Source organism: Amia ocellicauda, chromosome 2 (assembly GCF_036373705.1).
Source record: "Amia ocellicauda isolate fAmiCal2 chromosome 2, fAmiCal2.hap1, whole genome shotgun sequence".
Classification (NCBI taxonomy): domain Eukaryota; kingdom Metazoa; phylum Chordata; class Actinopteri; order Amiiformes; family Amiidae; genus Amia; species Amia ocellicauda.
In genome coordinates this window covers 62,942,547-62,970,185 of record NC_089851.1, presented here as the reverse complement: position 1 = coordinate 62,970,185, position 27,639 = coordinate 62,942,547, and the positions used below count along the sequence as shown (strand labels likewise).

Here is a 27,639-nt window from a genome sequence, read left to right as displayed (position 1 = left end):
TTCATGTAGTGTCCTTCAAATCTAGTTACAATGGACCAGAGCATCATCTGGTTTTCATTGCACCCTAAGCGCTTAATTGGTTAATGGAACAAATGAAAAGCACAGCCAACGCAGGTAAGGGTTATAAGAAGTACACTTGCGGTCCTGCAGGACTGGATTTCAATCAGAACACCGGCTCTGAGGTGCAGAGCCGTCAATTTTATCATCAATCTAACAGGGAGGTAAAAAAAGACCGAGGGGGGACCTACTCCAGGAGTGATGATGGCTCCGATTCCATTTTTCATTTTCGAGCGGCCTCTTCCCCCTCTCCCAGACAGACTGGCCCCCCGCGGCCTCCTCTTCCCGGGGAAGCCGGATCCGCGGCCCTGCGCACACAGAGGAGAGATGCACATTTCAGGCCTGGCTTGACCTCTCTCTGAGCAACCCCTTTAAACATCAGTAAATACATTCAAACAGAGTGGCTTCAGGGCACTGGAGACGCAGGCCGTGCGATGTAGTGCCCGTTCTCACGCAGCCCCTTAATCTGTGCATCCTCCGCTGGCCTCCCCACCTCTCCCAGTCCCAGGCAGGGGCTCAATTATAGCGTCCCCACCCAGGCTGAATGCTCACCAGACCCTTGTGCGAATACCCGAAAGCACTGCCCCGCCTGGTGTGTTTACAGATGTGTGGGAGATAAATGGCGAAATTCAAAACAAAAAGTCCCCTGGTTACCAGAATCTGAGATGTAGGTTTTAATCCTTGTTTTATTGAACATCTTTCAGAGAAATACTTTTGAAAATCCACTGTGGGTGCCCCCCCCCACCTCGTCCTACACGAGAGGTTAGCCAACTCGAAAATCCTTTGGCACGGTTCCTCTCAGTGAAGCTGCCTTTAAAGCAGCAACTCTTTCAAGTAGTTGGAAAGAAATGGAAATACCATTGTGCTTTTTTTTTTGTAATGGAAGCAGTGGGAAAGGAAGACCAATGGGGGGAGGATAATTTGCATTATAAGCAATGTAAGTGGAAAATAAATCCCGACCTTACATACATACGTTTCAAGGCAATGTTCTCGCAGGACCACTCAATAATTCAGAGGCTCAGCTGGGAGACCGTTGCATGATGGGAAAACTCCAGTGACTGACAGCTCTTTAAAAGAGACTATGGGACGTCGTCAAATACGTTAATTGACACCATGGTTTTTTAAGCAGCGTTTGATTGAATTCATATGCAAATCAGTGCAAAACATACTGTACTGCTGTTACAAAGCCCAAACTCCAGTTTTATAATTTAGGAATGCATTGTAACATTTTACACACACCCCCACACACCCTTTATATTTCTTCATAGGCGACTGAAAGCAATGCAAAGCAATAAACCCGTAGTATAATTTTGAAATGTGACTGCGAGATGTCATTCAACATGTGGTCACTAGCTAAATATTTACACTTTTAACCTTGTAAACCACAAAGCGGTCAAGAGGTTTTTGTTTCCATATCTCATGACATGACAGCAAATTACAAGATAAATATTTGACGTGACTCAATGGAAATTTGGAGAACACAAGAAAAGGTTAACCACAGAAGTGTTTGGCCAATTCCATAGGTGTTAACCTCTCTCCAAAGTGTCTTTCCTGCACTGTATTTGTTCCCACAGCACGCTTGCTTTAGCCTACAGAGACTCGCTCCTCAATGCAGTTTCAGTCACATGTTCCCATCGGCTCCAGTTTGTCTTGCTGCTGGTTCTGCCACCAGGTGTGCTTTCAGCCATGGCCAAGGCTTCTGCAGAGTCCAGATCAGCTGACTGCACTGACCGTCCCTCTTCTGAAGACAGCTGGAAACGTGGGCCCATTATAGTCTCTGATCTCCACTGAAACGTTACAGCAGTGAGCTAAGGGTCTATTGACATTATTCCACCAACTCCAGCGATTAACTTCTCGCGCCTGGTGGGGGATTATGTTTCTGGGAATCCTGACAGGAAACCCTTCTTGTTTAACAACCACCTGAAAGTCAGTGCACCCACTTCCAGACTCCACTGCGCTGGTGTGACAGGGCTGGCCAATATGAGCCTTTAAAACCTCTGTCTACTATAAACTCCAAGCAGATCATTCAACAGGTAATCGTCTCCCATTGGGTTCCCAAATGAATTTGAAACTTTTGAATCAGTAGCTGTAGAATGGTCACACTCTGGCATGATCCAATTTCTTTAAAGCAAGCCTCACGTGATGCTTATGGTGCGTTTGCATAGTGAACTCCAGTCTAATATTTATTCTGCAGTATAAACTAAATAAAATTGACTCTCCACTTGTGCACCTGTAGGACTGACAAAATTAAATATAAGCATAATACTAACTCTTTACAACCAGAAAATGGTCTCTGAAAGGAAGGCTCAACTGTTGTAGATTTAAGGTAGATGTATCCTCCAGGGCAGAGGTTTTTAACCTGGTCCTAAATGGGGCTACAATTGATTTCCTTTGCTCTTCCAGTGGCTGGTCATTTCAGGGAGGAGATCAGAGTCAGCATCAGAAAACAATCACAGAGATATTAGGAGATATTGTGAAGGCTCTTAGCCATGAAGACCAGAAAAAGGCTTTTGTCCTGAAATGGAGCTTCAAAAGAGTCCCAGGTCTTTCAGTGAATCAGCCTCACTGGTTCAGGGACATGCAGTCAGGCTTGGCAGAGCAGTTTTGGGGGTGCACAAAAAAGACAAAAAGCAGGTGGAACTGATGACTTATGCCCAAAAGCTGCTTTCCCATGCATGCTCAAGTTTGCAAGGCTCTCAAATAAAAGCACATTCCAAAGCCACTTCATTTTCTATTTCCCCCTTGGATTCCAATTTCTCTAAAATAAGTTAATTACTTTACATCCTTTCTGTGCCTGCAGGTTCAAATTGACAGAACTTGGCAAAGGAAGGCATCTGTGTCTGTATTAGTCTAAACTGTCCTTGTCTATGGGAGAACCAAGGCTATACAGTGGAGGAACATTAGCCTACAACATAAATCACTGGGACTTTTCTTTGAGAACAAAGTTTGGCAGATTCACTATTTCATTTCCCCATCTGTGAATTGGGTGCCGGAGAGTAGGGGGGAAAAAAAATAAGCAAAACGTACAAGAAAGCAGGCTATAGTCACAAAAAGCGGGATTTCAGTTTCTCCATCTCCTTGGGAATTAATTTGAATCCACTTTATCAACACCATCCATTTTTCAAAGTGGCCGGGCCTGGCAGCCCCTCCACTTGGCAAACAACCCGTCCTGCTCTCGGAGGAGCCCAGAAAGCAGAGACTCAGTTATGCCACTCGGGGGAAGAGTGGAAATTCACGGGTCAGATTCCTGGCCCCGTCCTGGAGCTGGGCCAGGATGTGGGAGATTAACAGCCCTGGCCGTCCCCGTCCTAGTGAAACACAATACCTACTCTAACGCCACCATAATCCCCCACTCCCACGATGCATGGATGTCAATGGCAGCCATCACTGGCTGTGACAACCAAAGCACCTCATGCGTCTAGCTGGCGTCTGTATCCTGTGCTCTGGAAACAAACATGAGATCCACACTCTCTGCTCTTAACGTAAGGCAAACTATTTACCACTTTGATGCTCCAGACGGGGGTACTCGAAGGCTGCCTCGTCTTGGGGGTTTCCCACCCCTCTGAGCGCTCAGGTGACCAAGACGGAGAGCTCACAGTGCTAGGGGTGCTCCAAGCGCCCTACGGCATAGTGGGTGAGAGAAGGGGGACAAAATGCAGCAACATAAATTGAAAGCCAGCAAAAGGGGGAAAAAAGGAAATCTAAATAAAAAGCTAGAAAGCAGAAGTGAAATAATAAATAATAAATGTTTGGGACAAAATTGAGGGTTGTACCAGGTGTTCAACAAATTACAGAGCACAATCAAGACTCTTTGCACGGCTAGCAAAATGCCACGTGCTTTAGGGCAAGCTCCCAGTGATAAGTGGCACTCTCAGGCTGATTTAATGCCCACCGTTTGAAATTTGATTGCTTGTTCAATATTTGTCCCTGCGAGAGCCGAGCTGAATATTCACATCTCTGGGGAACATGTCGCACGAACACACGCGTGTGCGGAGAAGAAAGTTCAAACTCATAGATCAATAAATAACAGAAAAATACCAGCTTCCCAGAATTAGATGCCTTGTAAATACTGGTTTGTATTTTTGCTTTGTACATGCATTCAAAAAATTCTGTTTGGCGTGCATTGAAATAATAGTATTGCTTTTTGGCCCAATTACACAAAACCACACAAACTCACAGCACACTTGTTAAGATGAGGCCCGTTTCCAATTAAATACATTTTAGGATTCAATTAGTGTGTGTAATAAGTAATCAGTGTTACGTTAACTAATTAGAATCAATAAAAATTAACTATAGAGAATTACATTTTGTAAAGCCAAATCATAAATAAAATATTACAGCCAAGGGTATGACAATTTTTCTTTACCACTCAGATTTGTCCCAAACTTTTTCCCCTCTCTCGCTCTAATAATGTCAAACAATTAAATGAAAGCATAACATAACTCAGCCCCAAGATAAAACAAAGGTGTCAATACACAAAACATGGTCTCGAAGAGGAGCATGAGCAAAAAACAAAATGAAAGATGTTAAGGGCTTCTTCTGGAAGATGCTGTACACCACATTAACGTCAAATAAAAATGGCACAGGGTGGGTTCAGCACTTATGATGGAACCAATCGAAGGAGATGCAGAACTGTACACAAAAAGCATATCACATGCTGTGGAACCCGAATCAACCGTCGTTGCAGCATCTTTAGAGGTGAGCTTAGAGCTGTAGGAGGAAGAGCCTGACTTTCACATGCAAGAGATGTGACAGCTAGTGACAGCAGTTAGTGTACAAACTGCATTTATAACTTCTCTATAATCCAGAATATATTAAGATTATTTATAGGATGAGAGCACCTGGCCTCTACTAGTGATTAAGTGTGTTATTAATTAAACGTTCACACTTGTGATGTATAAACCCTGTAAGAGAATAATTCAGCACTAACAGCTTTGTGTAGCCTAGATTAAAGTGTTACTGTTGGGTCTTGGCCATCGTGTCCCAGTTCTGCTCTATATACTCGACAACGTGCACTTCTTTCAGAAACCAATGTTGCTGTATATGTATATCCCTCCTCATTTGTTTAAATTTAAATAAGTTCACATTACCCATCATACAAGTCAGACCCCTTTTAACTGGACAAGAGTGAGGCACAAAGCACCGTGTAACAATCTCCTGAGCACCTGTTCAAGCCAACGATCCCGAATAAAAGACGAACAACGGCAGACCACTGCAACCAGATCAGCCTGCCCACACCATCGGCCCCCTGACCAAAGTGAAGAGCGAGCATCTGGGTCTGTGCTCATGCTGAGCACTGTGGCAAACCACCCCTTTGAGTTTGAAACAACTGCACCTGTGAAAGTGCGTTAAAACCAGAGGCCTCCATCCCAAAGCAACGAACGCACCAAGACTCTTCAACCTCTGGGCAAGGCTCAAGGCCAGATGTGTACACAGAGGTTAGTGGGCAGGGCACGTGAACGCCGCTGTGAGGGAAGGTGTCAAATTGTGAAGGTTTTTTTGTCTTCGCCATTTTGCACCACACTCATCCTATTCAACAGTCACTTCAGCACCCCCATCAGACTACACTCTTCTTACAAGACCAACAATTCATTCTTACGGACGCACATCTTCCAAACGCGCTGCATCCACAGGGGCGCGTTAATCAGATTATGACAACGTCCATTACTGAGGAATGCCGTGCCTCAAGGCCTGCAGGGACGGCTCCATGGCCCGTGTGAACAGCACAGCAACAAGTCAACGCAGCGCACAATCATCGACACAAGCAGGAAATCCCCAGTCAACAGTGGAGAAAGCCCACCCTTTGAATTACTGCTCACAGAGTGTGGAGACTATCCAGGGAAGGGAAGAATGCAAAATGGATATCCAGTTAAAAATAAAGAGTGGGTACGAGTTTGAACACTGCTCAAATATGCACTATATTATTGTCTTGTGAAGCGATTTGCAAATAATCACAAATAAAACCAACTTAGGTTTTAAGAATTCAGAACACAAGACACCCCCCCCAAAAAAAACTATGCATAATTGCAATTAATAGCTAATGCTTCTCGATTGCCCATCTCTCTATTTTGCGAAGGCTTGAAGAAATAATTAGGCTATTAGTATTACAGTACACCAGATTCTTCTGCATAATTACGTTACGAAGAAACAAAACCGAAGCTTAAAAATTGAAAGCCTTATAACACGTCTACTAGTAAACATTGCATTATGCATTTTATACACTCACCTAAAGGATTATTAGGAACACCATACTAATACTGTGTTTGACCCCCTTTCGCCTTCAGAACTGCCTTAATTCTACGTGGCATTGATTCAACAAGGTGCTGAAAGCATTCTTTAGAAATGTTGGCCCATATTGATAGGATAGCATCTTGCAGTTGATGGAGATTTGTGGGATGCACATCCAGGGCACGAAGCTCCCGTTCCACCACATCCCAAAGATGCTCTATTGGGTTGAGATCTGGTGACTGTGGGGGCCAGTTTAGTACAGTGAACTCATTGTCATGTTCAAGAAACCAATTTGAAATGATTCGACCTTTGTGACATGGTGCATTATCCTGCTGGAAGTAGCCATCAGAGGATGGGTACATGGTGGTCATAAAGGGATGGACATGGTCAGAAACAATGCTCAGGTAGGCCGTGGCATTTAAACGATGCCCAATTGGCACTAAGGGGCCTAAAGTGTGCCAAGAAAACATCCCCCACACCATTACACCACCACCACCAGCCCGCACAGTGGTAACAAGGCATGATGGATCCATGTTCTCATTCTGTTTACGCCAAATTCTGACTCTACCATCTGAATGTCTCAACAGAAATCCAGACTCATCAGACCAGGCAACATTTTTCCAGTCTTCAACTGTCCAATTTTGGTGAGCTTGTGCAAACTGTAGCCTCTTTTTCCTATTTGTAGTGGAGATGAGTGGTACCCGGTGGGGTCTTCTGCTGTTGTAGCCCATCCGCCTCAAGGTTGTACGTGTTGTGGCTTCACAAATGCTTTGCTGCATACCTCGGTTCTAACGAGTGGTTATTTCAGTCAAAGTTGCTCTTCTATCAGCTTGAATCAGTCGGCCCATTCTCCTCTGACCTCTAGCATCAACAAGGCATTTTCGCCCACAGGACTGCCGCATACTGGATGTTTTTCCCTTTTCACACCATTCTTTGTAAACCCTAGAAATGGTTGTGCGTGAAAATCCCAGTAACTGAGCAGATTGTGAAATACTCAGACCGGCCCGTCTGGCACCAACAACCATGCCACGTTCAAAATTGCTTAAATCACCTTTCTTTCCCATTCAGACATTCAGTTTGGAGTTCAGGAGATTGTCTTGACCAGGACCACACCCCTAAATGCATTGAAGCAACTGCCATGTGATTGGTTGGTTAGATTATTGCATTAATGAGAAATTGAACAGGTGTTCCTAATAATCCTTTAGGTGAGTGTACACGATTCATCTACATAAATACATCCAGAAACCGGGCAAGCGAATCGAGGGTCTTACCTGCTTCACTCGGGGTCTTCCAGGGGAGAACTTTCTCTTGGTGATGGCTGGCTTCCCCATACCGATCTTTGGAGCGACCGGGATGAAGGTTGTGGAAGGCACTCCGCCGCCGTGGCCCTGGGGGGCTTCCTTGGGAGAGGCCCCCGCGGAAAAGGGCGACTGTGCCAGCTTGGCCGAGTCCGAGGAGGCAGTGGCGGTGGAGTGGGGGGTCTGGGGAGAGCCCTTGGGGGCCTTGTCCTCGGCCGGGGAGCTCGGGGCCGAGAAGCTCCTCTCGCTGGCTGGGGTGGTGTTCATCTCCACCGGGGGGCAGGCCTCAGACGCCGGCACCGTGGCGGGGGCCAGATCCACGTGCTCGGACCCTCCCCCGGGGGCCTCTTTCACCTCTCCCGGCCCGTGGTCAAGCCCCTCCGCCTCCCCCTCCTCTGGCGCCTTCTCCATCTCCAGCTCCATAGAGGGCATCTCCGCTGGGATCTCTGGGACTGCGGCCTCATACGTGGCGAGAGCCTCCGAGGGACACACTTCCATGCGCTCGGGCTGGACGGCAGCAGGAGAGGCGGCAGTGGTTGTGGCGGGGGAGGTGCTGGTGATGGCATTTTCTTTGGTAGGTGAGGGGACAGCCTGTCGCAGCTCCCCGGCCTGCTGCTTCTCTTCCTGCTGGACCCCGGCCACCCCTTTGGCCACATCTGTCGCCTGCGACCCTCCCTGCCCCTCCGAGGCCTCCCCGGCTGATAGAGCCTGCGAGGGCAGCTGGGCCACCTCCCCGGGGAGCAGGGATGGCTGGGGTGGCTCCGAGGCCTCGGTGACCGTCACCGTGACTTGAATCTCCTGCGTCGTCTCCACGGCTGGAAGACACAACACGGGGAGATCAGAAGCACTGGCTGAGAAGAGCTGCCCGTACAGGGTTAACCAACTTACAACCAACACCACCCCCAAAAAAAGAAAAAACAAATCAATAAGACGCAGTAACACTATTTTAAGATGCATGGGGACGCAGGACACAGGATAAGGAGTAACCCTTCATTTGTGACGGGACCATCTACAAGCTTTTAGAAATTACTTGCAGCCAACATCCTATATTGCCTTTTTGAAGATCATGTGGCCGACTCACAGCACTACAGCCCCCCCCGTTAACTAAACGGGTTAAGCCATCATTATTTTAAATGGAAATCAAGCATTTAATACAACTACTGTCTTGCAGATGTAAAATTGTTTCCTGGCACACTCCCTCCTTCCCTACAGGGGCAACAATACCCAAAACCAGTTCAAGAGGAGGGAGACAAAAGCACGGCTGTCTGAGGTGGTCACAATCTACCTGCGGTACAATCCGCTTTCTGCAACTCGTTGAGGGGCGTCTCAGTAGCCACTTCTTCCTGCTGCACAACTTCTTCCATGTCCGTGTCCTCCGAGATTGCTTTGAAAAGGGAGAGAAACACACCAATTAATTTTAAAATGACTTGGTATGACGGGGGAGGGCTTGGGCAGAAGACCGGCACAATGTGACAATTAGAAGAAATAACCCCTTATTTTTAAGTTTTTACACAACACTCCACCAAGCCAGCATTTGGCCAGAGTGCTTTAGCTTGAGAGGTAGAAAAGATCAGCAAAACTAGAGGCCGTGGTCCTGCATGGAGAACAAACTAGGGTTCACTGCTGAATCAAAGGGGGGAAGAATGGTGCACCAGAGAATGCAGGATTTTACTAAAGGTCTCAATATTTACTAGAAGTGTTTTTGAATGTGTTAATTTAACAAGGCCAGAAAAGAAGCAAATGTTTAAAATTAAGGAACTTAAATATAAGAGGGGGAGAAGGGGGGCTCCTTTTCTGACACCAGGCTTCAGGAAGAGAGAAAGACGGAAGGAAAAAAAAAAAACTAAAAAATGCAGTAACGTTTTTCTTTTTTCTTCCCCAGGAAAAGCAGAGCGGAGAAAGATGAAAAGCTATCCAGTCTTGTGAGGATTTGATCCCCCTGGCAAAACATACAAACACTGTCTAGGGGAGCTAAATTAATCTTCACAGACCTGGAGAGAGGAAAAAAACACTGAGGAGATGCTCTAGTTTGATAGTTCAGAACATCTCTGATGGCTTTCAAATCCCGTCCTCTTGTTTGTTATGCAAGATTACTGTTGACTAATAAAGAGTCTGCCAGCTGTCTGGAAGGTCTTATTGATGCAGCAAAAGATCCTAAAACTGAACTCAAATGTTACATATTTATTGAAACACTTAAATCCTTGGAAAGACAATACTAGCTTCAAACAACTGGATTACAAATGGTTCCCTTCCGAGAGGAAACCCTTGATTATAAAGGTTGGAATGATAAGGTGACCATTTTACACTTTAGACAATATTGCTCTGGACATCAGCAGTGAGTAACAAAGACAGGATCTTAAATGTTATTCATGTTTTTTTTTTTTTAGTTGATATGAAAGTGTAAGCTAACTGTCTATTAAAAACAAGGAAATTCCCTTCTGAAAATGATTACTAAAAAATAAGAATCTATTAAATCCTCTGTTGAAGTGGACCTCAATCTAAATCTATGGACAGCAATTGCAGCTCCCGTTATTAAAGGGGAAAATGTAAAGAGAAATGTTCCCAATGCGTCTCTTTCACTGCCTAAAAGTAGGAGTCATCAGTATCCCCGCCCTCCCCCTTGTGAAACAAACACCCAACTTCAGCTCAGCTACAATTTCATGAAAAGTGCATCTAACAAAATGGGTCTCTCAAGCTTGCATTGCATAGTCATCCTTAGATGGGAGGAGAGAAGGGAAGAGATCAGATGAAAGAAGAGAGATCAAAAGTTTTTTTCTAGGGCTCTTAAAGTAAACATTATGCTTTTTCTCGAGCCCCTCCCTTGCTGGACTAAATAAAGCACTTGGACAGCAATGTAACACATCAGCGTTCTTACACTGAGGGTCTAAAAGCCTAGATGGACACTTTCGCTAGCTCCTGCCCCGTGTTAGTTACCCCTCCCCACCCCCAAGACCAACATAACAAGCAGCGCACTGAAGGAAGGAATTACCATGACAACGTAAGCTCTCAAGACTTCTCATTAGATTCGAGCTCTCAGATGGTCCTGGACACAATACAGAGGAAACTCAGAGCACTCTACCTTCAACAATGCGACTCCCCCACCCCCCAGAGGTCAGGGGACATTTCACTCAGCTATGCCTTCTAAGATATATGTGTTAGATCTGATGTCAAAGCACAACCTAGCAGTGATGGGACAGAGACCATGAATCCATCCTAAAGGCGAGACTTGAATTTTAACTGCGAGAAAACATTCACAGAAACTCTTGGCACAGTCACTGAACCATTGAGAGAGAGATACGCAGGATTCACCACATTTGAGCTCCTATTAGAAGAATAAATTAATGTTCTGGTTTTCAAAAATGTCAACTTCAGCAATTGATGAATGATTGCCCCATGATTAGTTCTACTGGAATTCTAGGTTTTAAAGACTTCATATAAAAATAAAAGCATAAGACTTTTAGGTTTCTAAATGAACAGCACTGAAAATAACAGCGCTGTGCAAAGCAACTATTTAACAAGATTTGCAAACCGCAAAAGAGATGCAAAATTTCAGCTCACACTGCGTACAGTTCAGGTTAGGGTTCCCCGTCGGGCCTGAGCTGGCCTCGTCCTGCGATTATCCCAAAGTGAGCCCTGAAGAGTAATCAATTGATTAATTAACTGCATCTTGTAAGCCTCTCTATATCCCCTCTCTTCCAGCACTGCTGCTGCCTCTTTCTCACTGGATTAACGGCACAGAAAAGACCTGGTCATCATGGGAGTGGATTACACTGCTACAGAGGGACAAAGCCAAGCAACGCCTCCCCCTGCCCTCCACGCCCTCCACCCCCAAAAATAATAAGCCGCTCCAGGGAGACTTAAGCTCCACGGCCGAAGACCCACCCAATAGTAAAAAGCAGTGCAAGAGCAGAAGCGAGGCATAGGCGTTTCTGTTAATTGGTTTAACGAGAGGCGGGACAGAAAAGGACACCCTTGTTTGCCACAATGGAATAAAACCACAGGGGGTCAACCTCGGGGATGAATACAGGCTTGAGAGGCTGGCCGGCGCTACTCTGTGTGGGCCGCTGGGAGCCGCGTGGGACAATACAGGGCAAGACCTGTGAGTGGAGGCATCCCGTCCAGCCAGCGCAGCTCAAGAGACGCCAGTGCAGCGAGATTACAGACCTCAGTGTAGCAGCGTAGTGGAGGAGTGAGTGAAGAAGCCATCTTGGATGCTGGTTGCAGCTTCCAGGTCATGGCAGCAGGTGCCTCTGGGGTGGTGCAGGCCGAAATATCATCACCACAACTGGATTCAATGCCAAGCAAACTCTGCCTGTACGCACATGGATTTCAACCCATGTGTCAACCCTTCACTTTGATGAAAAAGAACTGGAGCTGAATATAGTCCAGCGTTAAAGTAGCAGCAGAAAGGGCATCTAGTGCGGTGAGTGCCGTCAGCCTTGGGGTCCAGCTGCCGTCACAGACCGCACCGAACAGTTGAGCGAGGGGGGAGGAAAGTAGGGCAAACGGCTCGGTCTCTGATAGGGTTGTGACGAAGTTCAAATCCACATTCGCAGATGTCGAACTTCGGACATGTTTAGCAAATCCGAACTCCGTCGAATACTAAACCAAACGAATTCGAATTAGTAGCAAAATGTTTTTGTCTACCATTGCAACATGCACATGATGAGCCTGAGTCAGCCCGCTCATTGACTCAGTACAGTGCAGATGTTGTTATTTTACAGACAGAAGGGATGATGTGATTGTTACAGATAGGGCTGTAATGCTGTTGGAGCGCACAGACCAGAGTGCCGCTCCGACCGGCACTTTAAAATCGTTAAGGCGGAGCTCCCCCTCTGACACAGGGGTGTAGTGGAGCCAGGAAGAGCGGCGCCGCTCTTTCAACCGCATGCTTCTCAATTTTAAATACATGTATTAATAATTGTAAATATTTAGAACTTTTCCTTGTGCTGTGTATTTGTATGAAATAAGTAATAAAGCCCACTTATTAACATAACAATTCATATAAAAACAGTGCGTGCAGCACCCGCTCCTTCTTATTCTACAACTACACCACTGGAGGTGACTACATATTTGGTATATAATTCACTATAATTCAACGAAAGGAAAGCCCATTGTTGTGGAAAATTAACCAGCATCGACTACCTGTCCTTCCAAGATGGGCTGAAGTGCATCTTTCTGTACCACCCTACAAAGTGAATGTATTTTTAGTGTTGGTGGCATCTATGGCGGAGTTCACTGCTGTGTTTTAGCCTCACTAACTCACACATTAACTCTAGTGCAGCTCTCGTGCTGTTTTTGCAGGAAAATACCAGAAAGGCTGGTTTACATGTTTGAGAATAACACTTAAACACTTCCATCACGGAATCCATGGCTGTCATGTGACAGCGTGTTCAAATTAAACCGGTAGCTGTGCCTTGCGGCTTTAATACTTTGTATTATTGTTTTAAACACAATGTAAAGTATCTACAGTGAGGGAAAAAAGTATTTGATCCCTTGCTGATTTTGTAGGTTTGCCCACTGACAAAGAAATGATCAGTCTATAATTTTAATGGTAGGTGTATTTTAACAGTGAGAGACAGAATAACAACAAAAAAATCCAGAAAAACGCATTTCAAAAAAGTTATAAATTGATTTGCATGTTAATGAGGGAAATAAGTATTTGATCCCCTATCAATCAGCAAGATTTCTGTCTCTCTTAAAGGGAGTGCTCCTAATCTCAGCTCGTTACCTGTATAAAATACACCTGTCCATAAGAAGCAATCAATCAATCAGATTCCAAACTCTCCACCATGGCCAAGACCAAAGAGCTGTCCAAGGATGTCAGGGACAAGATTGTAGACCTACACAAGGCTGGAATGGGCTACAAGACCATCGCCAAGCAGCTTGGTGAGAAGGTGACAACAGTTGGTGCGATTATTCGCAAATGGAAGAAACACAAAATAACTGTCAGTGTCCCTCTGTCTGGGGCTCCATGCAAGATCTCACCTCGTGGAGTTTCAATGATCATGAGAACGGTGAGGAATCAGCTCAGAACTACACAGGAGGATCTTGTTAATGATCTCAAGGCAGCTGGGACCATAGTCACCAAGAAAACAATTGGTAACACACTACGCCGTGAAGGACTGAAATCCTGCAGCGCCCGCAAGGTCCCCCTGCTCAAGAAAGCACATGTACAGGCCCGTCTGAAGTTTGCCAATGAACATCTGAATGATTCAGAGGAGAACTGGGTGAAAGTGTTGTGGTCAGATGAGACCAAAATCGAGCTCTTTGGCATCAACTCAACTCGCCGTGTTTGGACCATCCCCACCGTCAAACATGGAGGTGGAAACATTATGCTTTGGGGGTGTTTTTCTGCTAAGGGGACAGGACAACTGCACCACATCAAAGGGACGATGGACGGGGCCATTACCGTCAAATCTTGGGTGAGAATCTCCTTCCCTCAGCCAGGGCATTGAAAATGGGGCGTGGATGGGTATTCCAGCATGACAATGACCAAGACACACAGCCAAGGCAATAAAGGAGTGGCTCAAGAAGAAGCACATTAAGGTCCTGGAGTGGCCTAGCCAGTCTCCAGACCTTAATCCCATAGTTGCCAAACGTTAGCCTCGAAACCTTAATGACTTGGAGAGGATCTGCAAAGAGGAGTGGGACAAAATCCCTCCTGAGATGTGTGCAAACCTGGTGGCCAACTAGAAACGTCTGACCTCTGTGATTGCCAACAAGGGTTTTGCCACCAAGTACTAAGTCGAAGGGGTCAAATACTTATTTCCCTCATTAACATGCAAATCAATTTATAACTTTTTTGAAATGCGTTTTTCTGGATTTTTTTGTTGTTATTCTGTCTCTCACTGTTAAAATACACCTACCATTAAAATTATAGACTGATCATTTCTTTGTCAGTGGGCGAACATACAAAATCAGCAGGGGATCAAATACTTTTTTCCCCTCAATCTAACAGTGCACAACAGACCCACTAGATAGAAAGCATAATGATAATAGAAAAAATAAAGCTTTGCACATTATTTTACAAACATTGCTAACAATGAAACATCCATTGGTAACTTGCTTACCTTTAAATCTTGCACTTCTATAATGCAGTCATTTAAGGATATATAAGATTAATACTGTTTATATTTGGAATGGGAGTGCTTTTTTGCTTTTCCTCATTTTCACATCATTTACTTGAGTACTTGGGTTTGACCCGGTCCTTCTCTGGGCGTTTTTTCTTGACCACATAACTGATGCCAAACGTGGCCGCGCATCATCACTTCACAGTTAAACCTGCATGTCACCCCTCTGTGATGCTCAGAGCTGCTTGTGCTTTTGAAATGTAAACTACTAACCTAAACTACATGCGAGTAGTAAAGTGACTAGTAATAGTAGTATTAGATGCATGTTAAGAACTTAAGAAACCATGTTGAATAGTAACTTTTGCATCTGAACAGTTAATTCAAAATGTCTGAAGACTCATGCAATTGTTAATTTGAACAGTGAAATATTAATAAAAGCACTCCATTACATTCAATTTTAGGACTATGAACTGATGTTTTTTCAGCTCTATTTCACATTTACAGCTTTTAAATGTGTTAAATATATATATTTTTTAAAGAAAAACTGTAGCAAATAGATTTTACAGTAATACTGGAAAATACAAAATGCTTCTCAACCTACAACTAAATACACTACGTCTGCACCCGCATTCAACGGATTTAATGCTTTTAAATCTGCATTCGACGAATGTTTCTGACCAAGGGGCACTCCGAGTCCAGAGAAGCCAGGGCAGTGAGGGTCACTACAGCAAGAGGACTCGATGCAACATGACCTTAGTCAACAAAAATGAGAGTGAGGAAAAGAAAAATGTCTCGGAAAAGGAAAGAGTCTTGATCTACAGCATCCCTTCACAATCGTGCCCCTGTAATGAAGACAAACGCATGTCATATTTTCTATATCAATAGATGTCTGTTTGTGGTTAATAAATGGAGGTTGCCAACAAAAAAAAAGAAGAAAGATGCATGTTGTCGTCTGGAAAGTCATCTCCTGCCAAGTATAACAGCTGAATCCAGTACAGCATACCTCGGTTAACAAATCCTCTGGGAACTAAGCTCTTTTACAACAAAGTTGGATGCAGACGATTTGGGTGCTTTTTTTTTTTTCACGTGAAGCAACTCAAGAGTACAATTTGAATGGTGAGCTTGCCTGTAAATGTGGCCGAGTGGGGTTACTTTAGGATCGAGAGTCTTCCTCATCACTGTAGATCCCTGTAAAGCAACATTTATTTAAATCACATTTTAAGTAGTGATGAAGTAAAACTGTACTACCCATTATTATGCCATCCAAACAACCATCTAACACTACTGGCCTTACTAGGCAAAAAGTGCAGCGTAAAGCCATCTCTTGGGAATGCAGACCAGGTTAGATGAGATTAGGTCCCAGCAGACAAAAATTAGATTTAGACCCCGTTCACACTTATTAGGCCAGCCCTGGGCCGCCTCAAATTTAGTCCAGCTTTTTTTCTGACCCCATTCACAGCTGAGGTTTTAGGAGGCCTAAGTTTGTTCACTTAAGCAGCAGAAAAGGACGCCTAAACGACAGGAATTAAACAAATCTGCTCAAACAAACCAGTTTCATATGACATTAGGTCTGCTTAGAGGTGTATCTGATATATTTATAATCACAATTTATTAATATGGCTATATATATATATATATAGATATATATATATAGATAGATATATATATAGATAGATATATATATAGATAGGCTATTGATCGGTTCTATATTTTTGTTGAAAGTAAGCTTACCCCTTTGCAGCCAAAGCTTTCTAATATAATTTAAAAAATGCTGGTTCAATGGGGAATTGAATTAATATATTTCCCTTTTCAAATGTCTATGTTCGGTTTTGCAAATCTAAAAGTGTTATACAATTCACCCCAAAGCAAAGCACATTTTAGTAGGACATCTACATTAAATCACAAGAAATCATATGCATTAGTTATCAATAGCCTATTGAGATTTATAATCTGAAAAATGTGCATTTCATACATACATATACACACACACAGTACATATAATCTATTACAGTAGTACTTCAAAATTGTCCGTTTCCTCGTGTGGTTTGCTGCAGCTCGATACGTCCCAAGCTGTTGCTCAGTAGCTACCTGGGCACTGGAGCAGGTAAACCAACGGCACTGAAGAGGGTCTAGACTCCTGACCGACGGCCTTATCAACTGGCAAGAGCTGCATGCATTTTAAAATGTTGCAGAAAATCATGCACATGTTTTGCACATCACCAAGAGCGCCGACTCTTTCTCCATCTCCATCATTTGCAAGGAACTTGAACTACAGTCAAAAGGTTCTAATGGTTTCCAAACACCACTGCAAATATATAATACAGTATTGTACTGATCCACGTTTTGGTAGCATGGGGGGTGGGGTAGAAAATGCATATTACTAAAGACAAATAAACACACAAATCTCATCGCCTTCCTGAAAGTGTGCACCACTGTGCTCCTCAGACATCAGTGGTGAGATCAAAGCCAGACTGGCTAAGCGCTGGGAGCTATTTATAACCACAGTGGCAAAGAACCTGTGTTCTCTGGAGCCACGCAGCCGAACGGCACAGAAGTCGAGAGGGAGGAAGAGCTTAAACAAACGGCAGAGAAGAATAATGGGCGTCAGGTCAGAGTTTTCATTGTTTATCTCACTTCGGAAAAGAGAAAAATGACAAAACCTACAAAGCATCTGTAAACATGAAATAGAGATTTACCTATTTGCCAAAAAATTTTTTGTATCATGGCTTCATGGGTATCTGCAGCTTCATGGGCCGTTCGCCCCAGATGTGAGTCACAGCCAACGTTCACCCAACACAAGACTTACACACAGAGCGACAGCTCAGCTGCTCTCCCGGGCACTGAGGGCCAATTGCTCAGCCCTTGCATGCAGGAAGTACACGCACACAGCTGGAGACAGGGACCCATAATGCATACGGGCTCACACTCACAGCGATACTAACACATGTGCACACAGTGACAAACACGCACTAACACACAGCAATACTGACACATACGGACACACACACGACACAGAGAATGACTCATGCACGCACACACTATGACTGGTGCCCCCACACCCACACATTACCACTCACAGTAGAGAGAGAGAGTTCAGTTCTGTGCTCTGCTCTGTTAGCCTGAGGACAAATGGCTGACTGAAAGACTGTCAATCACTCACCTGCCTTTGACAGGGCGGAGGAGGGGAATGGAAGTGCTTTAAAACCGGCGTTATCTTCCATCGAGCCACAGGCCCACAGGCCTCAGGTATCTGTTCAGCTATCAGGGGTTGTGGGGGGGTAGCTGCTGATCCTGATGATCAATATAACTCCCTGTCTCTCACCTGGCCGTCGGGAGCGCTCACTCCCAGGGCTCCGCCACCATCGGCCTGCCCTCCCTCCCCCACCTCCCAACCCCACAGGTTTTAAAAGCACGTTCCACCTGCACTGTTGTGTAAAGAATGCTTTGAAGTCACAGCTGGCAAGCAAACACGAGGGCCTTGAGGTGATCAACATGTCAAAAAACAACCCCTGAACGCCCCCTCCCCTATTCCCCCAACCTCCCTAGTGAAAGAAATCTTGTTTTTAATTATTGAACAACGGCAGCAATATTTCTCTGGTAATTTTAACCAAAATCCACACGGTTTTCAGAAGACAGAATTCGCTGGGCGGGATTGAGTGGAACAGAAGACCTCAGTGCTGTGGGGGGACAGGATGTCAGATTTACGTCAAAACCATCTCAAAGATGCTAACATGTCCACTGAGTCCAATTCTGGTGTCAATGCTGGTGGGAGAGGATTGACAGAGCGATAACTTGATCCTTTGTCACTTGTCAAACACTCTGGCACAAATAAACCAATTAAAACACTTAATAAAACCATGCTGTAGCTGTATCCCATTTAAAGACCCAGTGCAGTGACAGGCATCGAAAGGTCTTGTGAGCCTTGACCTTCATGTCATGCTGTTGAGTTTTCATATTGTCCTGCACTTTATGGATCTATTTACCCATCTATCTATCCATGCATCTATTTATTTGATCTGGGTATTAAAGATTCCTTGATCTTCAACACCAATGACAACATGAGTTCAAAGCCCCTTCGAACCCTCTCCAGCCTGCCCTGCGCCTGAGCATCGGGGGACTCAACAGGTGGGAGTTTCAGGCAGTCTTAGCAGTTACTCCCTGGGGGGTGGAATAAACAATGAAATGATTGCTTCCCTGCCTGCTTTTTCTTTTTTTCTCTTCTTCCACCGAGCTTGCATTTGGCTGCAAATCAGAACGCTGCTTTTGGCGAGCCGCTCTCCAGGAGGAGGTAGAAGCGAAGCCAGGATGTTTCTCTCACCTTGTTTGTCCGTGGTTTTCGGCAAATGCCTGTACTGCACAGCGTTCAGACCAGTTTATGGTACAATAGATTAAAAATATTTAATGGCTTTCTTAATTAACAAACCATGAACCAAGACACAGTAGTGATTAGTGCAATACTGCATTCATTTGGGAGGCAAACCCTAGCCTTAACCCTAACCATCCCAGAATCATAATTGTAACGCTTGTAAAATGTAGTTTATGGACATCGTGTGAAACAAACGGGAGAGAAATTTATCTCTGTATCTTTAATTAAACCTAATTACCTAAATGTATGCTTCACCCTAGTCTAGCTACCACACGGTTAGTGCTGAGAACGGCTGAAATCCCAGGCCCAGCCAACACAAAATGTTACGATACGGCCCCATCTGCAACCAGTGCAATCCTTATAGGATCCTGAGTTTACTGGGAACTCTAACCAGAACCGGGTCCAAACCCAGGCCTGACTGTAACCCTTCATTAAACTCCAGATCGTTCCATAAAACAAATACAAGTCCCATCCGTCAAAGTTGAAAAACACATGCCATCTCTGTTGGTGCTCCCTTCACTCCCGCTTCCTCGCAAACCCAAATCTTTCTAACTATCGGTTTAGCCCAAGGATGCCTCTCTCAGCATTGGTCTTCATTTGCTCAGCCTTCTGTTAAGCCATTGTACTTAAATGCAAAACACTCCCAGTCAGACTCAACAGCCACCGCATCTCCCTCTCCACACACTAATCCTCCACCAAGCACAGCAGAGAGAGATGGCGATCGAGCAGACAATAACCACAAAGACCACACTGCTTCAACCTCAGTATGTGTCCAGTCTTTTAAGTATATAAACCCAGTCGGATTCAGCAGATCCAGCATACACTGTAGGCGCAAAACGTTTGTGGTTGCAACCTGCTTTTCTTATCATTTTTTAAACCCATGTCAATTCTGGACCTTTTGCAACTTAATTACCATGTGATTGAGAGGTGTGTAACATTCGATTCAAGAGGAATGTTTGGAAATGTGCACGGGTATGGCAGTCGGTGCGTTACAGAGTTTCTGATGTGGGGGGTCGTTTCTGAAGGTACCTGGTTGGGGCTCTGGAAGCACCTCCGTGCTCGGCTGCTCATCACAAGCCTGCGGTGCCACAAGCTCTAGCTCTGCCTGCCTGCAGACGGTGCAGATGTAGTCGTCCTTCAGCTGGGCGTCGCTATCCCCCTCAGTCTGCTTCTCACACTCCAGATGCAGCCACCTTGAAACAGTCGGGGCAGCGTTAGCACTTGGACAGGCCCTTAACCAGGAATTCTGAACACTGCTTTTTACAACAGTATGAAACACACACATATATACACACTAAACAACTAAATGCATATTTTAAACACATGACTTGCACTTTTTCAGTGGCGTGCATCGTTTGCACAGTGCAGCGGGAGACTGACCTCTTGCACATGTGACAGCTCAGCAGGTCCTTGTGACAGTCGGGATGCAGGGCTTTCCCACACAGCGGACACGACAGGCTGCTGTCCTGCTGCTGAAAACAGCCGTCACACAGCAGGCAGTTGTGGTGCCACTGAGCGCTGGTCCTGGTCTGGCACTGCACACACACCCTGCAGTTCTGTACGAGAGAGAGAGACAGGGGAGAAATTTCAGCTGTGACTCATGGTGTGCAGTCCACGCAGGCATTGCTCACACCAGTTTTAAGAGAGCGTACCAGTTGCCTGCATGGAAACCATTTTTCCATCATACGGATTTACATTAATCTTATTATAATAAAAGATTTGGTGCCCATTGCATTATTGAAAGCAATGACTGTACTGCACTGGCTCGTGTGTGTATGGCTTTTACACTATCTCCAACAGACAGGCTGGTTGACAAAGGCCGGCACAGACCGCAGCTTCGCAGTCTGAAAGGCACATGCAGCCGCTAACAGGCGAGATAACTCAATTTGGTTCGGCAGCAGTGAGTGTGTTACTCTCAGGGATGGAGGTGAGCACAGCACTTCTGGAGGGGATTCATCAATGGCAAAACCAGTGGACAGCTGCTAATCAGCACCTGCAATCTACAGCCTGTGCTCTGGGGGGAGAGATCCCTGCCACTTCTCCCTCTCTCCCAAACCTCTCTTTCCAAACCGCAACGACATCTGTGCCTCCGAAAGGACAAAACAGCTGCTCAGACGGATATCTGGATAAATCGAAGATCGTATGGGTCCCCGACATTGTTACTGGCAGATTCAAACTTTTCATTAATTAATTTCCTTTATAATCACAGTTGTCTCTCATTGCCTCTCTAAAGCAACAAGAAGGATGCTGTGGCAAACCGCACAGTGTCCACCTGTCTTCAACAGGGACCGTTAATCACAGTAATTGCTGCAGTAGTACGTGATAAAGGAACAGGATTTAGATGTGTATCTGCACTAATGGTGGATAAAGATGGCTCTGTTCTTTCTGTAAATACACTGCTGCAGGCGAAGGTCACCAGAATTAGAGACACCGTGCCAGTCCAGGGAGAGACAAGTAAAATGACTCTCCCAATGCCTCGACACATTCACGTTATTATGAATTCCACGCCCCTCCGTCTACACGAAGTCCTAAGACACTGGCAAGCGTGAAACGGATGACGCTTGCAGCTGCACAAAACCTAGAGTGGCACAGAGCACTTTACAAGAGGGGTCTTATCTGCTTTCCTGGCAGAGCGTAAAGTCGCACTGAAGCGCTGATAACACTGACACCGACAAACTAATAATAGAAAAGGAAAATGGCAACATGCACCATCCGTGGGTTCATTTCAAGTCTAGCGACTCTGTTGAAATTTTTAAACTAAGGGTATCAGTGTCTCACTCTGTCCTGGACTTTTAAAACGCTCAGTATTTATTGAAGCGGCTCTGCTTCAAACCACAACAATATCACTATGAGATCAGTGTCACGAGAGGGCTGCATAGGAGGTTTTAATTTTCCCCCTCTTTATCGGGGAACGGCCTAAGGATATCCTTACAGATGGATCAGAAAAGCACAATGGAAATCTGGCACAGACAAGCTGGTCCCATTTCACTATCATGCATATAAGCAGCAGCACATGGCCATTTGGACAACGCACTCGAGGAGCCGAATTTGGCATCTCAGAACACCGATGACAACACAACAGGGCTCCTTTAAGACTGGAAACAGACAATCACTACATCACAGCCTGGCGATGGGCTAAAACCCCCCTTCCTCCCTCCCTCCCTCCCACACCCTGGGCACCGCACTCAGAACGAAACTGAGAGACGAACGCGAGGTGAACACCGCAAAGCCGCCTGGCAAGAGAGCGGCTTGAGTGTGTGTGCCGGCAGTGCTGAGTCATAGCTGGAGGGCATGTGGGCTCGGCGTGCTGAACAGACGCCATGGAGGAGGATTTACCTTCCCCCAGCATCGCTCTCAAAGCTGCTCTCTCCAGCACCTGCAGGGCCAATCGGGGGTTAACAAGGAACAGCACACACCAAGCCACTGGCAGCTGCGCTCCACACACACACAGCACAGATAAATAACACTCTGCTGACCCTAACTAGCAGCTACTGGGAGGGGGGAGGTCTGAGATGCTATCTGGCGAGGCCTTTCCATTAGAAGCCAGACCTGTTACACGAGTGCCTCACAGAAAGCACGCACACACTGCAGGTGTCAGGTCACAGACAAGGCCAGAAACCACAGTTTTCTTAATAGGGGGGGTGTGCCTTCCGGTTTAATTTCCCCACTCACTGTGAAAGGTAGACCCCCCAGCCTTTTCCAGTGCATGGACTACAATTCTATCTTCATATACAGGTGCAAAATGGACAAAAAATAAATAAAAAAAACATGGGGGCAGCTCTTCCTTTCCGCTCAGCTTGGGGAGGATGGTAGAGAAATAAGGAAAAGTAGGCTAAACATGTAATATATAAACAACCGAAAAGCACAGCAATGCAGTAGAGTCGGGGGGAATAAATAAATCAGAATAAACACATTGAAAACAATAATATACAAGCGCTTTCTTCTGAAGGATGCATTAGTGCCTCTGGGCCTCCGCAGCCCACTCTCCTCCAACTCAACGGCGCTACGGAGTGCCAGCGCCCACGCGGCACAGCACGGTGCACAGTCCGGCGGCACGACTTACTTTGCACCTCCAGCCGTTGGTGGGGATGGACTCGATGGCCGGCTGCAGGCAGAAGGTGTGGTAGCCTTTGTCACACATGTCACACACCAGCATCTTGCTGTCCTCTCCAGGGTTCCTGACATGATGTGGAGGGAGGGAGAGAGAGAGAGAGAGGGGGGAAGGAAAAAAAAGCTTTAAAACATTCCACTGCATCCTAGTATTGCAGATTTTGAGGCATACAAGGTTTGCATGATATTCAGAAGACAACATCAGTACATTTGTGACACATTTAACACTCCAGAACACAATCTCTCAAAGGCAACAAAGATACAAAAGTGTGGTGTGTGACATTTCACTACACGTTAACAACTCTATTATCCTCAGGCTGTGATAATCTGCTTTTCTTTAGGCGTCTTTTGGATGGCTCGACAAAAGCAACATTTTAAATTTTCACTTCTGCATCCACTGCATCAAAAGGACAGATGAACGAGAAATAAATAAAAGATGACGTGTTCAGCTCTCCAGTGTGGTCAACGGAAGCATCTTCACTTCACACAGATTGGGTCTCAAACACACAACAAATCAAGCTAATTATTCAGATTATGCTGCGAGTTACGGGACAAAAAAATCATAATATATGCCATATAAATAGTAGGTCTGTATTCTGGCGAAGCACTCCAGACCTCTCAAATACGTTGTAAACTCCTAGTGCACTCTGAACCAATCCTCCACAGATTTAATCATTTCAAAGTCGTGTGTCTGATCCCCCCCCTCTCCCCCAGGCTCCTTCAGTTACACACACGCACTTTAGAGCACACAAGTGTGTCATGAAGGGATTTTATTTTTCTTTGCCCCATCCATAATGCATTTTAGGATCAATGGGAATTATAATTGAGTGAAAAAAAAAAAATGCAAATTATGTACTTTGCTTGTTCAGGATGCTAGCGGTATCAGGTTAATTAAAATGAGGAACAGTTCATGTTTCTTGTGGCGTGACCATGTCCATCTCTGAAGATAGCAAAGGAAAATCAATTTGGTTTGTGAATATCCAAGAAGTTGACAGCTGGATGGTCCCCCCTCTACTGAAAAAAATAAAGCAAGAATTCCAGCCAAATCGAGCAGAAATGTGCCAAAGAAACGGCTCGGGAGTCTTTCAGACCAAACCTTCATCTGAACCCTCAGCGCAAATCTATAATAAAGACACGCCAATCAGCGAGACTCATAGCTCTTTGAATCACACAATATTAAAATGATGAGGCTCCTTTAGAAGTAACGTTAAGGAGCTTTAAAAGAACATTTCCCCACACAAACTAACTGAAAACTTGGATCCTGGTCAAATGAGGTCCTCAGGAGTTGACCAAGACCACAGCCAACCATCACTTGCATCGCTAAGGAACCCTTAGAGCTGAAATACGTCACAACCTTTAAAATGCTCGACAACCATAGCCAGGTCTGTACGGGTGACATTCATGCATCATGCTTAGGTTCCCGAGGGTTAAGCGTGATTGACAAGGGTCAGGGGCCTCCGGTCACAGCAACTCACTTGCACGTCTGGCAGATCTTGCACTCTGGGCACTGCCAGCCCGCTCTCTTCAGGGGGGTGACCGCGATGTCCAGGCACAGACCGTGATAGTGCTGACCACAGCTGGTGCAGAAGAGCTGGTCCCGCAAGTCGCCGGGGCTGTCGCACACAGCACAGTTCACCTCATCCTTGGCTGCAGGGGAGCAGAGAAGAAAATAACGAAAAGTCAGGAAAGTTGATCGCTCGTTGTGCACACGAGGGAGAGGAGGAGTGCCTTTCAAATGTGTCATAATTCTGAAGACGTGGATAAGACTGCATGGGGGGATGCGTTTCTCTTAATTCTGCTCATGGATGACAGAGACCGACACTCACATCTCTCGATCGCCAGCTCAATGTGCTCTGGACACAGCAGCGTGTAGCTCCGGATGTCCTGAAACGTCCCAGCGGCCGCGGCACAGGGATAATGGTACAGGTGACGGCACGTCTCCTCACAGCACTTGATGGACGCTCCAAGGCGCTTACAGTATGCACAGTACTGGCGAGAGAGAATGGGAAGAGAAAGGTCATTGTTTTTGTTAATAAGATTGTTATGCATTTCAATTTATTATTAGACATCAATTCCGTACTGTAAATGCTTTGGCAGCACAAAAGGAGGGAGATGGGGGACGAGAGAGTTAGCACGCAAAAGAGTTTTTATAGAGGGAGAGAGTGTGAGAGAGAGCGGGGGTTGGAGGATAAGGGAAAAGAACGAGAGGAGGAAGAAAAGAGTGGAGAGGGGAAGAGAAAAGGGGAACATGTGCTGATAACATCTCATCCAAACTGCCTCCTGACTCTCCAGGACGTCTCCAGGTTGTAAAATATTCTGCTCACGTCGTCTAGATTTCAGAGCGATGGAGCCCATGTCCTGCCCAGCAGCCCAAACACATTTGCAAACAATTACTGGTCCTACTCGAAAAAAAAATAAAAAATAAAATAAAAAGATTTCAGATTGTCGTAGACGTTAATGGATTAAGTGGAAAGAAATAAAGCTGGGCATAAATAGGAGCCGTTCTCGGATTCAGAGAGTTTAAGAGTGTGGAAAAGTGCCGGAGGACAGCTCAGCAGCACGTACTCCATTCAGAATTAGCATCAAGCACGTCCGTGACGTTCGCACACAACGCAGTGGATATCGATGTTGACACCGACACAGCCATCCCTCGATGCCTGCAGCAGGTTCCGGGGCTTCCCATTAAGAGCGTGTGACGCGCAGGCTTTGATGTGGCGCCGTGCGCTTAATACCCGATATCCACATCACTGCTCTCTAGAGCCATTTACACAACCACCTCCCCTATACACACACACACACACATCCAAGCAACAAATAAATAAATCCCCACAGAACTGAAACACAAGTCATCTATTAGGTCACTTGCATAATCTCTGCAGAGGGAAAAAGAAAGTGTGGAAGGGTTTTCATTACCAAGGGGTGTTTTGATCTACGTTGGTATTGGATCGAGCGCACAGCTGAAAAGGAAGACGACTCTCGGGTTCACTGATCTTCATACAGAGGTCAGTTACCCCCCCCCCACCAATTAACTGGGAACATGCAATTCACAAGTTTGAAGACCGGACTAAATGTAAGCTACATACAATACAATCAGTGAACACATACAAATGAACATAACTCTATAGATGAAGATTCTCTGTCATAACAGCGAAGTTCACTTTATAATGTGTAGAAGTTATATAGTAAATATTAATATTAATACATTATTTATTTATTTTTTATTGCAGAAGAAAAAAAAATGTAAACTGCAAACATAAGCGGGTTATGCAGCCCTGAAATTTTTATTTTTAATGCAATTTTTTCATGCTTAAGAAGCAGTGACTAGATGACTCTAAGATACCAGCTATTTTTTCAACAAAGCAAAATGTCCGTATGGAGGGAAATGCAGAAACGGACATGGAGAGGGAGGATTTCCCCAAGGAAGAATATCTCTTGGTTCTCTAAACAGAAGATAAAATGAGTGAGAAAACAAGGGCAGTGTGGTTACAGCACTGCCTAGGTGTTGCGTCTGCGCACCCATAAAATGTCAGAAAACATCACAAAAATGAAAAGCTATGCATCTTCTGCGAAATAACTGGTTTGTATTTGAAAACAGCATATTGCACTCAAGGGGAGACGGAGTGCAGACGCATCATGCATTTATCATTGTGGAGAAAAGGTCCAATGCATTGAATGCAATCAGACAAAGACCCAGTAAAATTGTGTGTGTATACATATCCATCCACATACAGTGCTAAAAGAAACTCTGCACCCCCTTTCAAAAATGTCACCTTTTGTTGCCTCAATCAACAGAAAGCCAACAGAAAAATCGCTTGGTTGGATAAGTGTCCACCCTCCTTGTAATAGCAATTCTAATTTAGATCAGGTGTGAGCGATCACCTTCAAAGTCACACACCAAGTTAAATGGCTCCACCTGTGTTCAACTGTAGTGATTCTCATGATTTCAGGATCAATTCAGCAGCTCCTGAAGGTTCCCGTGCATTTTAAAGCTAAGACTCAACCATGGGCACCAAGGAGCTTTCAGAAGAACTCCAAGACAGCTATTGAAAGACACAGATCAGGGGATGGGTATAATAAAAATATACATCAAAAGGTCTGTAATAATGAGCATGGTCAAGAGAATATTAAGTGGAAAGTGGAAGGTGTTTGGCACCACCAAGACCCTGTGTAGGTCAGGCCATCCCTTCAAACTGGATGATGGAGCAAGAAGGAGATTAGAGAGGCGACCCAGAGGCCAATGGCAACTGTGCAAGAGCTGCAGACTTTTATGGCCAAGACTGCACGTGCACAAGTGACAATAATATCCCTGGCACTCAACAAATCTGGGCTGTGTGGCTGGTTGGCAAGAAGGAAGTCATTACTCAATAAAGCCCACCTTGACTGACATCTGAAGTCTGCAAACAAAACACTCAGGAGATTCTGTAGCCATGTGGCAAAACATTGTGTGGTCTGACGAAACAAATAGAATTTTGAAGCCTCAATGCAAAGCGTTGCATTTGTCTGAAAC

At 45.2% G+C, this 27,639-nt stretch overlaps 1 protein-coding gene across 6 annotated transcripts in view; it reads right to left on the bottom strand.

Moving 5' to 3' along the window:
- The window catches only part of kmt2ca (lysine (K)-specific methyltransferase 2Ca), a 143,380-nt gene that overhangs the window by 56,130 nt on the left and 59,611 nt on the right, over window positions 1-27,639 (bottom strand). For all 6 annotated transcript variants that reach the window (XM_066688276.1, XM_066688287.1, XM_066688316.1 and 3 more), the window contains exons 8-16: window positions 24,959-25,121; window positions 24,608-24,779; window positions 23,086-23,200; window positions 20,403-20,578; window positions 20,052-20,215; window positions 8,869-8,967; window positions 7,557-8,398; window positions 3,558-3,677; window positions 249-365 (exon numbers count right to left, since the gene is read on the bottom strand). In XM_066688276.1, coding sequence (XP_066544373.1) covers window positions 249-365; window positions 3,558-3,677; window positions 7,557-8,398; window positions 8,869-8,967; window positions 20,052-20,215; window positions 20,403-20,578; window positions 23,086-23,200; window positions 24,608-24,779; window positions 24,959-25,121 — 1,968 coding nt within the window. The remainder of the gene's footprint in view (window positions 1-248; window positions 366-3,557; window positions 3,678-7,556; window positions 8,399-8,868; window positions 8,968-20,051; window positions 20,216-20,402; window positions 20,579-23,085; window positions 23,201-24,607; window positions 24,780-24,958; window positions 25,122-27,639) is intronic.